At 36.7% G+C, this 15,789-nt stretch overlaps 1 protein-coding gene across 1 annotated transcript in view; it reads left to right on the top strand.

Annotated features, from left to right (window-relative positions):
* The first annotated feature begins 13,196 nt into the window (after nt 1-13,196).
* The window catches only part of LOC138707733 (E3 ubiquitin-protein ligase Rnf220-like), a 137,650-nt gene continuing 135,057 nt past the window's right edge, over nt 13,197-15,789 (top strand). The window contains exon 1 of the mRNA XM_069837598.1: nt 13,197-13,206. Within this exon, the coding sequence (XP_069693699.1) occupies nt 13,197-13,206 (10 nt within the window). The remainder of the gene's footprint in view (nt 13,207-15,789) is intronic.

The raw sequence follows: 15,789 nt of genomic DNA, 5'->3' as shown, positions 1-15,789 counted from the left end.
GCATTGTTCACATACACTTTCAGTTTTAAATTCCCCCACTGTTCAAAATCACAAACATTTAAGTCCGGGGAACAAGATGGCGAACGTCCGCGACTAATTACGCGATCATCAAGCAATTTTTCTAACGCTTCTAACGATATAGCGACTGTGTGTGCAGTGAAGTTATTCTAGTGGAAGTAAGCATAGACGTGGTGTATTTCATTTTCAGTCATTATTGCAAAATAAAAGGCCGCATGTTTCACCCTAAGAGTATAAAGTAAGAAAACACGGACTATATATATATATATATATATATATATATATATATATATATTTTTTTTTAAGTAGGTTATTTTACGACGCTTTATCAACATCTTAGGTTATTTAGCGTCTGAATGAGATGAAGGTAATAATGCTGGTGAAATGAGTCCGGAGTCCAGCACCGAAAGTTACCCAGCATTTGCTCACATTGGGTTGAGGGAAAACCCCGGAAAAAACCTCAACCAGGTAACTTGCCCCGACCGGGAATCGAACCCGGGCCACCTGGTTTCGCACCCAGACGCGCTGACCGTTACTCCACAGGTGTGGACAACACGGACTATACTCCTCAGCTAAAGCTCCTATTTGATTGTCGCGAAAAGCTGAACATAGTATCACCACAGTCTAGTATATATAGTCATGAAGCTCAATACGTAGTAAATATACATCCATAGATATTTGCTAACCACTAGGATCGCTACTATCGCCTCATCAGACAATGCGAAATAGTACCGGCACAGTCTATTGTTTCTAGTACCCTCACAACTCAAGCTTCGTGACTATATATACTAGACTGTGGTATCACATTCTGGTGATACATAGGACTCCATGTAACATCATTTTTATGAACTTGTGTGCCAAGTTGCACCTCGCTAAGCATATGTTCTCTGTTTGTCCTTGGGCTTGTGTATGCATTGTCACGTGCGTTTTTTGTGTGTGTATATTTTAATTTGTAGGAAGTAAGATTATGTATGTACTACACGTATGTATGTATGTATGTATGTATGTATGTATGTATGTATGCATATATGTATATGTTACACATCCCGTATCCGCGGTGACGCTTTTCAAGACCAACCGCAGATAGTAGCGAACACTACAGGGACATCATTTTATATTTACTTCAATTTTTATTGTACCTGAGTTTTTGAATGTACTTCACTCCCACCCCTTCTACTAAGGAAGTTCCAACTCCACACAGAACCAAGACCGCAGATAGTAAGCAGTACTGAGTTACTGAGTATAGTACGTTCCAGAAATATGTTCGCGTTTTCCAGTGACGAAAGAGCTTTCAATATTGAATCATATTTTCGCACAGGTACTGTCCGTTTGCCTACGTCGCATCCCGATTTCCCCCACCTGCTTCTGCTCGCCCCTCTGTAAAAGCTGGGCTGTCTTAGCTCTTTTCTGAAAACATTAATTTCTCTTAGGAATTGGACTTTTACGTAATATTATACAGCTGTTTAATTTAACTTAAATAAAAGGGCCTCGTTAAGTAATTAACTGTCACGTGATTTCCTCCCTTTCTACAATCCTGCGGCATAACCACTTGGACGGACAGTGGATAGCATGTCTGAGTAATTTTATATTTTCGGGTCGGGCAGAAGTGAAGATTGAATTCACAGTACGTAGAGTAGGTACAGAATTATTTCAACATGAGTTACTAGTACAAAGGACGAAACTGGCAATTGGAATTAGATGCAATAGTCTATAGTGCGATAATATGCACAAAAGAACTGAAGCCTGTATCGAAATGAACGGCCACCATTTTCAAAATTGTGTTTAAATATTCATATTATGATTATTTTTCAATTTAACTTCTTTCTCTATATTGTACGCTAATGTGCTGTAGACAGTATAATATACACTGCATAATGAATACTTTCGCATGGATAACTCACTTCGTGAGTAAAAACACTTATTCTTAATACAGTACTGTACTTTCATTGAAGAAAAACCTAATGAAAATTATCAAACTAAAAATCGCGATATTTCCTAGTTTACGTAAATGGATGAACTACTTTTCTTCCATCCTATACCTAGTAGAGTGATTTGTGTTTTACGCCAGTATCATCGAACTCCAGTCTTGGAGGGGGGAGCAAGCGGTGTTTCCGGTTCTCTAAATGTATAGACAGGTTAATATTAAAAATGTTAGTAAAAATAAAATGATGTCCCTGTATAATATGTGAAGGGTTCAGAGCCATAGCGTGCCAAGCGCCATTTATTAAAAACGAAGAAAGCAAGGGTTAAAGTTAAGTAAATACCATAATTTAATGAAGATTGACATATCATTTAATTTTAATGTGCATACTTCATCTTACTTGCTATATGTTTCGTTAAATTATGGTAATTAACTTGTTTTCTATGTTTTTAATAAATGGCGCTTGGCCCACTATGGCTCTCGACCCTTCATATAATACAGGATGATTCGGGACCCCTGCACCAAACTCTGTGGGATAATAGGTCTCGCATGGGTTTTTTTTTTAAATTCACTATTAATTAATTTCACGAGGACTGGATCCGGCGAGGATCCTTGCACTTAGGTCGTTTATGCATATTATACGCCCTATATGCGATGATTGTTGTAAGACCAACGGATGTACCGCATGGCATTCGTGAATCAGACGCTAACAGGCTGGCCATCCTTCCTGTGTCCTGCAGTTAAGGTCCCATCGGCTACCAATTTATACATCTTAGGAGACTTCTCAATACTAAATACTCCCTACACTTCAGTGAATTTACAGATAAAATACTGTATGTAAAATAAATGCATTACTCTACACTTATTTTAATACAGTAATTGTTGCAAGTATATCGATGTTCGAATATTTGTTGCATTCGCTGCAGAGGACCGCAAAAAAAAAAAGAACGAAAAAACTTCACTGTGTGGACGCCAGTAATTACCTTAATGCTTCAGTTTATATACCCTCCTAAGCGGTGTCCTGCAATACTGCAGCTTGGTTCAGTCGCTTCCCGCCAGCTCCGTTCAGTGACAGTGTGCACGTCTCCATTTAAACCGATTTGTTATCTTCCTACAAAAACGGTCTCGAAAAAAAAAACGGATTCACAAAAAGGCAATGTGTAGACACAGGCTTGGCGAACTAACTAGTGACTACCGCCATGCGCCAAAGATCTATAAGAGCGGAAACTTTACAATGTGAAATTTCCCATTATGTCAAAATACAGTTAAAATAACAAGCATATCAGGGTTTTCTTTAAATATCCGAAATATGTTTTATACAAAATTCCATTGATTTTTCTTATTTTGTTTTACGACACAAGTATACATTGTAATGCAGCTTAAACTTTATTTTGTGCGTCTTCGTCTAGATTTACAGCAACATAATCACATCTCTGCACATATTTGAACGTTATTACAGGATAACTTCGAATAATAAGAAAGACTCGCTAGTGTATAACGAGAAGTGAGATGAATATAGAAACGCCTGAGCTTATTTGGAGACAACACACAGACTGCAAACTTGATCCTCCAAATAGGGTCTAAAACGCTTGGGGAAAATAGAGAAGTGTGTTGACAACCCTCAGAACGAGAGCTCGATTCATCTGGATATTCTTCATTGTAGCCCATTTCGAGATAAACTGTCTTCGATTATCAATACATAATAATCATTCTTGGTAGTGTAGTAAGTTTGCGCCATCCATTAGCACTTGCTTCAAGATGGGTGTATTTGACATCTAAACTCTTCTCCCAGCAAATACATTTTATACAGGCTTGTCTTTCCCCGCGAATAGAATTTCTTACAGTGCACTGGACATCATTTATAGTTCGGAAATGAAACTCCTCCCTTTCTGTTACGTCTTTACTATTAGGTATTCTAATGAAACGTGATACGTAGAATACATACTATTAATTGTTAGGCTGATTGAAGTAGTAGACTAGCTTTTAATCACAGGTGCGAAAACATGCGTATTAATGCAGCATCGAGATATCATGAAATAAATTCGGTGGTCAGAAACAGGTTTTCTGAATAAGGAATTATTAATAGTGAAATACGATGTCAGATATCGACGTTATTAAAGCTTGAATATGTTGGCTGTCGAAGTTGTGCTTCGTACGCTACATGCAGAATCTACGACGTCTTTGATCGTTTTCCGACGGTGGCCCTGCCCAAATGTTTTATCATATAGCACTCAGCTGCTTAAGACACGTAAGCAGTCTTCCATCATCACATTCCGCGGAGACGAATAATTCTGTTACGTTAATTCGGTTTAAAATAGGACATTCCGTTTCTCTGGACTTCATTTTACTGGTAGTCTGACAGGTACGGGTAACATTTGCGGTTTTCTTGTATCTTCAGATTTTATGAGAATTTTTCAGAAATTCTATGCTAAACAGAAATTTGTTTTCTAGTGTTATTAGATGCGGTCCTTCCCGGTCACTTCTCGTCCGATTCATTTTCTGAGCTGAACCTACAGTGGTAGTGATATAAAGAATTGGGGAATTCGTTATAGTCCGGGCTATTTAGGAAGATGTCCCGAGAGGGTAAACGTGCTAGTGGGAGCGCTGACTTCTCCTCGAAAAGGCTTTGGAACATGTATAGGTCACCTCAAATAATATTTTCATTGGTGCTTGATGTAAGAGTGCCTGAGTAACTCTGTGATACATGAGACTGCTTCTTAAGACCGTGCGATGAAGACTAGATTTACTACCGTGTGATACAAAAGTGTCTCGTCAAATGAGGAAATCAGTGGTCCTTTGGTTGACCTTTGTCGCGGTTCTTATAATGGTCCTTGTCATGATCTTTACCGTGGTCCTTGTTGCTTTTGTCATGATTCTTATCGTGATCGTGATCCTCATCGTAGGTCTTGTATTGATGCATATCGTGGTCCTTGTGTTTGTTCTTGTCGTGATCCTTATCATGGCCCTTGTTGTCTTTGTAGTACTCCTCATAGGGGTCTTTGTTGTCTTTGTCATGATCCTATATTTCGTACATTCTTCTTTTCAAAATAACATTTTCCACTTTCGCAAGTGATCATTGTGTCACACGGTATCTTTCAGACTATCAAATGACATAAAAGAGAAAGCACGTAATCAGATATCTATACCAGAAATAAACATAAAACCACAATTTAGTATATACAGTTGCGAAACTTGGGATGATTTTTTGCATTTCTCGCGATAGTTGCTAGCCACTTGGAGCGCTGTGAGTACTAGGAACTATAGACTGTGTCACTGCCATCGTGATTTAATATAGGCAGACCATGTGACTCGCTTAACCCGATCACGGAGGGTGGCGTTTCAACCATATAAATTAGTTGCAATGTATAAAGAGTAACATATTTCTCTAAAATGTAGTGTAATTGCATTAATAAATTTAAAACAATGATTATGAGAAACTTCAGACATAATTCACTTGTGAAAATTACGTTGTTCGTATGTGTAATACCTGACTTTATTTGGATTAAATAATACAAAATTCTTGTACATTCATTTATGCACGATTCAATAATTTTCAGTTGCACCGCACGGATATTTTGATATGTTGAAATTATAGGTTTATTGTACCAATACTTCGATATTCGCATTTATACATTATAATTAAGCATAAAGTTACGTGTAATAACTTGTAAATGCAATTTGTCTCTATTTCAATTGTATTTATTCGTTTATTACGGTACTCCAATTTGAAGTCTGATTAATGTACTATGTTAGTAGGCTAAACTAGCGCGGAGGTAGTTCCTTTGTACTCATACTCCTTGCATTTACGGATCTGTGACAGGCTAGGTTTGGTTACTTTTGGCTTTTATTATGCCTTGCTTAGACGATGACCTGCACCTCCACAAAAAATATCTCATAAATTCAACTATTTTCATTTCCGAAATCGCAGAAACTACCTCAGCGCTAGTTCCACCGCTTTATGAGTGCTGCCTTATTGGCCTTCGGACACTTGATTATATTGAAATACGGTAACCTCACAGCGCTATTACTAGACCAACTAGATTTACAAAGTCTCCAATGCCCTGCCATTACATATGTAGGCCTATGTTATGTCATATGGAAATTATAGGTTATTATTTATATTCCTATATTCGCAATTATACATTATAATTAATCATAATGTCATGTATGATACGCCGCACATTCAATTTGTCTGTATTTTAACCCAGATATGCCTGAAATATTTTTTTGCAATTTTTGTGTATTTTACAAATCACATTTAATGCAGTATATAACTGAAGTCTATGTATTGTGTCGAAACATTATAGTTGTAACTGGTTGAGCTAGAAACAGGTGTCCTTTTAAAAGGACAGTAGGCATATGAGCATACATTTTGACGAAAAATTGTATACTATGCTTACGTGAAAGGAAACAATGTAATTGTTGTAATTTACAATTATTATTATTATTAACAAATTATTGCGTTGTTATTTTATTATAGTTTCTTTATTATTATTACTAATATTATTCTGAAGAAGGATGCATTGTGGCTAAATTCGTTTTAACTCTGGAATGCAATCGTCATTGAATAGTACCGTATTGCTATTGATACATAAAAATAAGTAATAGGCGAAAAGAGTGTTGAAGTTTCGAGGAGGTGGTTATATTGGGAGAGAAGTGACGATACATATAATGAAGCAATTAACTGTGGCAATGTCGAGAGACAGGTTTCAGTTCATTTTCTCAAATCTACATTGTTATGACAATGACAATTTAGATAGAAAATAAGACCTCTTCCAGAAATACTAAATGAAAAACAATAGAAATTTATGTCCGTTCAATACCTCCCTCCAGAACGTCACCAGTCCTCCACTTGTAAACAGATCTTGCTGTGCAAATCTGGCTTTCAGGTATATCTCTCTGTGAAGCAGACTTGAATAATTTCAAAGGAAAAATTGTTTGGGAGCCGGGTATCGATCCCGGGACCTTTGGCTTAGCGCACCAACGCTCTGCCGACTAGCTACCCAAGAACTACACCCGACAGTGTCTCAACTTTTCCCTTCATATCCACACACCTCAGTGGCACTCAAAAAAAGTTTTCTGGCGTCTTGTCGGGCCACTGAGGTATGTGGATATAAAAGGAAAAGTTGAGGCGGTATTGGGTGTAGTTCCTGGGTAGCTAAGTCGGCAGAGGGTTGATGCGCTAAGCCAAAGATCCCGGGATCGATACCTGGCCCCAGAATAATTTTTACCTTGAAATTATTCAGATCTTGCTGTGTTCGCAGAAGCATTGCTATGACCTTGTGTCTGCTCTTCACACGCAACAAATTTGTCACCCCATTCCTAAACCCTTCCTTTCCTCTTCAAGAAAGCTATGCTGAAATATTTCTGCTCCTGCTGCAAGCTGTGCACCAGATAGATTAGTAGGTGTTACAGCACGTTTGTCCCCTGAATCCTCGTCTGTTATGTCTTCAGTGGCATTTGTAGGCTGCATTATAGTGATATGTCTGTATTCGAGAAGAAATTTCGCCCGTAGCATAATTTTCAAATGTAGATAGCATTTCATGCAGGAAAAATCCACTAAAATTGAAAAAGCGAAACAATTTCAAAATATATGGGGATATGCCTACTGTCCTTTTAAAAGGGCACATACGTTTTCGTCAATGTGATGTCTCAATGAATAGATATCTCGAACGCATTGTGGTTTCACGTAATATTTATGTTTATTACGAGTCATTTGATCTACAAAAATTTGTAAAATAATTTCTAACTGTAACAATATTTAACTTTCATATCTGATTTGCGTCTCGGATGCCATAGCTGAAATAAACGAACAATTCTCACGTCCACATCTGAAACTCAACAATGACCAGAACTCTCATTACCAGTCTTACCACACCTAGCAAGCCTCTAATTAAGACCAGTAATAGTGACACCTGTGCAAAAGGAAATGCTTTAACTTTAGAGAGGGTAATTTGAAACATTGACAACTGTCCTTTTAATAGGACAGTAGGCGTATCTGGGTTAATACTACAATCTAGTACGTACTGAATTATTGTATTTATCTACTTCCTAAGAGACGAAGTAACACAATCGTACGTACACTAATTTCATAGAAGTGGTATGGTAAATTTTCTGTCTACAATTAAGGAAGGTAGATGTGCTAAATTAAAATCACAATATATATTCTTTTTTATTAAACCTCAAAATATAGCTTCCATTGTAAACTTAAAATATTGATCCGAATAGATTATGTTAACATGTAAATTATCTTCACATTAAAATAACACAGTTTTGTAATTATTTCTGCAACAAATTATGCAATAAGAAGTAAACGGAACTTATGGACACATTACACTAAATAAAACTTAGCAATGATACACAATAAAGTTATAATATAATATTACACTGAGCTCCATACACTGAAATTGAAAACCCGAACATACATTATCGTCTGCTCGGGAAAGGGTCTGTGCTGAGGCGATAGTAGCGATCCTGGTGGTCAGAAACTATCTATGTATGTATATTTATTAAGTATTGAGCTTCGCAACTGTATATACTAAACTATGATAAAACTGACAACATATTGCACGTACATGTTCTCTGGTATAGGGTTGCGTGGAGAGTAGGAGTCGGGTAAAAATATGCGTATCTTGCCAGACGTCTTCCAGCATGAACACGTCTATATCACTGCTGATAGGATGAGGATGAAATAAGATTGCGAAAAATGCATTTTACATGTGCGAAAAGGCTACCAAATTTTATTCTTTAAATGCAAGATTGATTTAAATGGGACATCGATATTTATTTTTTCAGAAACAAGCCTCTCGAGCCCTCATTTCAACTTGTGATCCGATCTCTGATTTTGAATCTAATGACAAGAATGATAACCGTTCTACCTCCTACAACGAAGTTTATTCAAACGCGAAGATTATGATGAGAAATTCATCAGTTATTTTATGTACACTCTTAGACAAAAAAAATGACCGGGCTCCAGATTCTATGTCCGATTCGGAAGACTTCGGGTGCATTCGTCAGAGCATGATACAAACGCGGATGAATTTCTTCTGTCGTAAATGTTTCCGATATTCCACTGCCACCACTATATGATGATTATATAACATGCTTCTTAAAGAGCCATCGTCTCTCTCGCATAGCGTAGTCGGTAGCATTGTGGCGTTGTATTCGAAAGGTTTCGAGTTCGAATCTCAGTCTATACTTTGTTTTTTTTTCATTCTCATTTTTTACTTCTTGCATAATGATAATAACCAGTTTTGTGAAATATTTAACAGAAAGTTAATATTTACAAAGAACAAGTTGGATACATAATAGCAATCTTTTCCCTTGCATCTTGCATTTAAAGAGACTAAACGAAATCTTCTCGGATAGAAATAAACAATAATAAACCTTAAGTAAAAGAAAACCTTCTCGGATGGGAATAAACAGACATAATCATTTTTCTTTGTATTAAACAAAATAAAGAAATATATCTCTGAGACCAATAAACAAAAATCAAAATAGACAAAAAATTCAATACCGGGTATGTAATCCCTCCGCATCTATAACCGCCTGCATCCTACGGGGTATGGATGCGATCAGGCGTCTCAGATACTGTCGACGTGAAGATACACGATCCCAAGCGTCCTCGATAATGTTCCAGAGTGCATCTTTTGTGGTCGGCCGACGTGGTATTGTATTTATCATCGCGTTCACAGTTTTCTTCACCTCCGACCACACATTTTCTAGGACATTCAGATCTGGTGAACAGGGAGGCCATTCTATCAGTCTGATATATGGCCTCTCTGAAAACCATCTCGTGACCTCGCCACATGTGTGAACACGATGATTAACCTGTTGAAATATGATCTCATCATCATCAGGATGTATCATCCGTACAGAGGGAAGCATAACATTTTCCAATAAATCCTTGTATTGTTGGGCATTAAGATTTCCGTCGAGCCGCCACAGAACACCCAGACCGTCACTGGACATCCAGCCCCAATATGGAACAGATACACGGCCACTGCGAAAGCGAGTTGCCACATGCGTAGGATCGTATCGGGATCCCCGTGAACGGTAGACTATTTGCCTCCCGTAACTGTCAGAGGAAAAAGTAACTTCGTCTGAAAATATTACCTTATTCCAATCGAAATTAACATTTTCCTCTGAAAATGCAAGGCGGAATAATCTGTGGTCATTATTATTATTATTATTATTATTATTATTATTATTATTAATATTGTGTTTGTAATACCATGAATATTATTATTGTTATTATTCTGGTTGTTGCATTATTATTATTAGACTATTATTATTATTATTATTATTATTATTATTATTATTATTATTATTATTACTTATACAAATTATAGTAACTGATCAATATTCCTTATGGGGAGGGGAGAAGATCCAAGGACTGAACATCTATTTTAATTCAAGGGTAATTAGGAAGAAGTCTCCGATATTACTGAATGTTTTGTTTAATTGTTCAACTAATCCAAACTTCTGTGCACGTTAATAAATGTATCATTTGTTTCTAGCTAGAGAAAAAATAAAACGAAAAAAAATATATATACCTATACGCAGGCGGATACGAACCAGGGTTTTCTGCGTGGGAAGTCAGAATTTTACCACGGAGCTATGACACATACACAGTTCAAATGGTTGTTTGCCGATATAAGAGTATGTTCTTGGATCTTGCTGGTTTCGTCCTTACTATTACTCTGATTTTAGTCTTGTGTATCAGGCGCACAGCCGAACGGAACTTAGAAAAATTTACGCTTCAAGAGTCCGGTCATTTTTTTTTGTCTAAGAGTGTACAGTAGTGGCAAAATCCGGATCGACCCTTGTAGCTGATTTCAGAGCCTTGTTCACTTCAGAGCACGATAGACTGGTAACTAAGACTTTCGTAGTTCTAATCCTGCCTGGGAAGGAAACTTTTTTTTTGTCCCTTATTCAGATTTATTCCCAATACTTTTCCATTGCTGGTAAAATTCAGGTTCTCGGAATAATAAGTTAATTCAGTAGTAAAATATAGCTGCAATCGAAACGTATCGCGAATAAATTTGAATAAGGAAGAAAAAGTTTCATTTCAAGGCAGGATTCGAACCACGAAAGTCTTAGTTACCAGTCTATCGTGCTCTGGAGTGAACAAGGTTCTGAATCAGCTACAAGGGCCCGTCCGTTTTTTTTTGCCACTACTGTACTATTTCGATATTTCTCTGAAGAAGTGAGGGGAGAGTGTAGAATACTGTGATAAACTTCATTACAAAGTGGAATCTCGGGAAATAAATTTAAAATAATAAATAAATAATTCCACGAAAACAAGACTACATTTCGCCACGGAACAAAGCATGAAAGGAGTAGGAGAATCGTTAGCTGAACTGTTAGAGTATACATTTCTCGCTGGAAACTCGGGTTGAAATGTGGGTGAGATCGACTGGAATTAGTGATGGTCAACAAAACTTTACAACCAATGGGATATGCTCAAGATATGAGAATTCGTACACAGACAGATAGGCGGAATGCCCAAAAGCTCATTTGTAATATCAAGATTGATGAAAAGTTGTGTAACATCGAAATGGCGAAATAAATATTTCGCAGCATCATACTAATTCTTATAATCAGAAGTTAAAAAAGCTATTATTATTATTATTATTATTATTATTATTATTATTATTATTATTATTATTATTATTATTATTTTCTTTTTTTTTTTGGTCCATCGCTATGGAGTAGGTCGAACCGTGAAACAAGCGGGCCCGGGTTCAAATCCTGGTTGGGACAAGTTACCTGGTTGAGGTTTTTCCGGGATTTTCCCTCAACGCACTAAGAACAAATGCTGGGTAAGTTTGGCGCTGGACCCTGGATTCATTTCACTAGCACTATCACCTTCATATCATTCAGACGCTAGATAACCAGAGCAGTTGATGAAGCGTCGTAGAATAATCCACAGGCATTATTATTATTATTATTATTATTATTATTATTATTATTATTATTATTATTATTGTTAAATTACTTTCAGTTGTACTTTTTAATTTAATTTGTGTAATGTAAGTTGTGTTACAGCGATACAATGATTCTGGCTGGCTGAAGATTATTTTAAGAAAAATATGCGAAATCTCTCAATCGTGTATTAATGGAACTGAGTGGAAGGACAGTTTGCACAATCATTTTTTCATGGTAAATTAATTATTCTCCCAAATGAGTTAGGAATGGTTCGTTAGTTTAATTTAAAATCAATATATTAATTCAAGAATTACACGGTCCCGTTTAATAATTTAGATGATGTCGACGTTGTCTTGTTTAAACATCACTTTCATTTATCTTTCTTAAATAGGTAACAAATGTTTTATAAAATACTGTAGGGGCCTACATGTATTCCACTGTAAAGTTCCAAATTTGGAAAATGTACATATTGGAACACGTGTGTTATTAATAGAGTCCTGCGTGTAGTTACTTTGATTACAAGTTAGGTGTACATGGATCATACTAGCTTCGCTCTGTGATTCAAACGTGTTCAAGTCGTATCTCTGCTTCGTTTCGTGTGTTTACATCTGTTAATTCGTGTGGCTGCCTATAAAGGCACTGAACATTGAGAAAAGTACTCACGTACAAAATATGCTGTCACGTGATTAATAACTAACTAAATATTTATTTAAAGCCACCTTATAGGCAGCAGAAAATTATTCTCACAATAAGTAAAACGCATCTATATTCTAGATACTTTCTGTTTCGTAATATATTTTTCATCCAGAAATAAAAATCAATGTTCATTATTTTTCTCCCATTTACAGAGTTATCAATATTTAAATTTCACTTTTTAAAATAAATAGATTGTCGAAAGGAAGAGGAATTTAGAAGTAAATAATGTGACAAGTTATTAAAATTATTGAAATCTGAATATTCACAATTCAAAATAAGTTAATATTGAAATATATACAATATATTTCGGCCCTGATGATTCAACTTTCGTTCATTTAGAAATGTTTGTAGGTTTTTGTCTACATATATTACCGTCTCTAACTATTCTGGATTGTAGAAATTATGAATAACTAAATGAACGAACGAACCAATGAATGAATGAATGGTGTAAATTATACAAATATAACAGGTCAATCATAGTAGAAAAATTATTTACCGTGACTATTCGCTTCTTGTTTTGTTTCGACATTTTGACTTCCTTACTCACTGAGCAGCAGACCTGAACTGTGTGTCTGAGATTCAGTGCCACTGATCTATACCCCATACGCAAATACACTGCTGGGGTTGCACGATGACTCCAGGTAACGAAACGCAGGACTCTAGTAATTAAAAAACTTATAGGTCACCGGTAGCTCGCTTCCCTACTGCTTCTGGGTCGCGCTCGGCTTAGACTTATTACCTGGATCAATTTTTCCGAAAGTTTTCCCTAACAGTAACACGAATGTCAGGTAATGTATGCTAAATCCTCGGCCTCATCTCTCCACATACGATCTCGCTATCACCAATTCCATAGACGCTAAGTAACGCAGTAGTTTGTACAACGTCATTAAATAAGGAAGTAAAATAATAAACTTATATTATTCATTATGCAGACACGAAGTAATAATATACTGTAATTTAAGGTTTCCGATACAATGTACAATAGTGGCAAAAAAAACGGACCGACACTTGTAGGTGATTTCAGAGCTTTGTTCACTCCAGAGCACGATAGACTGGTAACTAAGACTTTCGTGGATCGAATCCTGCTTGGGAAGGAAACTTGTTTTTGTTTCTTATTAAAATTTATTCGCGATACTTTTCGATTGCAGCGATATTTTACTGCTTAATTAACTTACTATTCCAGAACATGAATTTTACCAGCAATCGGAAAGTATTGGGAATAAATTTGAATAAGGTACAAAAAAAAGTTTCCTTCCCAGGCAGGATTCGAACCACGAAAATCTTAGTTACCAATCTGTCGTGCTCTGGCGTGAACAAGGCCCTGAAATCAGCTACAAGGGTCGGTCTGGTTTTTTTGCCACTAGTGTACATAGACTACTTAGAAGAGAAACAAAATTTACTGTGATATATTACTAACGTATTTAAAATGCAATAATAATATGTTAAAAGTATTATTATTATTATTATTATTATTATTATTATTATTATTTAATTCAGTGTTATTATTCGGTTGAGAAACTTTTGTCATCTAGTCTGCTGTCAAAAAATTGAAAATTAGAATTTATAAAACAGTTGTATTACCGGTTATTCTGTATGGTTGTGAAACTAGGACTTTCACTTTGAGAGAGGAACAGAGATTGAGGGTGTTTGAGAATAAGGTTCTTAGGAAAATATTTGGGGCTAAGAGGAACGAAATTACAGGACAATGGAGAAAGTTACACAACACAGAACTGCACGCATTGTATTCTTCACCTGACATAGTTAGGAAAATTAAAATCCAGACCTTTGAGATGGGCAGGGCATGTAGCACGTATGGACGAATCCAGAAATGCATTTAGAGTGTTAGCTGGGAGGCCGGAGGGAAAAAGATCTTTGGAGAGTCCGAGATTTAGATGTGAGGATAATATTAAAATGGATTTGAGGGAGGCAGGATATAATGATAAAGACTGGATTAATCTTGCGCAGAATAGGGACCGACGGCGAGCTTATGTGAAGGGGCCAATGAACCTACGGGTTCCTTAAAAGCCATTAAGCAAGTATTATTTAATTCAATTGAATTGATTTAAACGTAATAAGATTGCAAACGAATAATGTATAAATAAATTATTATAGATTATATAGAGAAACATAAAGTTTTACTGTAAATAGGCAGCTTGAGCAGATTATAACGACAGACAAGGAAACTCAAGTAAAAGTATCGCAACAAATATTGTGTTTGATTTTAAAATACGGTAGTATTTCTATGGAAACAGAAAAGGAGGATCGAATGTTGGCTCTTAAGTCTGGCACATGTTTTGTAACCATTTACTACCCGCTCCCGCTGGCTCTTCTTTATTTCCACTGTGGAAAAATCACACAGTTCATGCCGAGAGGCAAGATTGGGGAAAGCATTGTTCCGCAGTTCTAACATATGTAAGCATCTGGTTATAATATGAGAAATTTGAATTCGGTCTATGGGGCTCCTCCCCAATGATAACCTACGACGTCTTTAACTGCTGCTTGCAAACTACCGTCGTTTACCTCGACTTAATCGTTTATAGTGAATGGTCGAACAAGCTGTTCAAATGTTCCTTCAATGGAATTGCATTCTAACTTCCATTCTTCGTTGCAGAGGTCTTGACGAAGAGTTTTCCAATTTCAGTGCTTTACTGGTGCCCTTGGTACCAGCCACGCGCTTAAACAAACCCTCTCAATGCACGTACACATCTGTGTCGCAGATACTCCCCTTTGCAACATTATGGCAAATGAAATGGCACAAACATCATCTATGGTTTTCTAACCTATTAATATAAATCCAACATAACTTATTCCCACAGATGATCTACGTTACATATATTTTTATAGTTCTGGCTGTACGTACTCTATTTCTGAAACAATGTAGGACAAAGACATATACATTATAAGAAACATGAATAATTTTTGTTTGGTGTTGTTACAAAGGTGGCCAGATGTTACTAATTATTGTAAGAGGTTAGTGGTTCACCGTTGTGGCTGAGGGGTTAGCGAGTCTAACTCGGAACCCAGCGGGCCCGGGTTCCATCCCTGGTCGGAACGAGTTGCCTGGGTGAGCTTTTTTGGGGGTTTTCCGTCACCCCTATGGGTGAATATCAGGTACCTTATCAGGCGATTGAAACCCCACTCATCTTCGCCACTTCCTTTCCTCCCCTATCATCCTTTCATTCATCATCCCGTTTTCAGGTCGCTAGATCGCCCTACAGGCGGCC

Source organism: Periplaneta americana, chromosome 10 (assembly GCF_040183065.1).
Source record: "Periplaneta americana isolate PAMFEO1 chromosome 10, P.americana_PAMFEO1_priV1, whole genome shotgun sequence".
Classification (NCBI taxonomy): Eukaryota; Metazoa; Arthropoda; class Insecta; order Blattodea; family Blattidae; genus Periplaneta; species Periplaneta americana.
The sequence above is the reverse complement of the archived record's forward strand: the minus strand, read 5'-3'. Positions and strand labels throughout refer to the sequence as shown.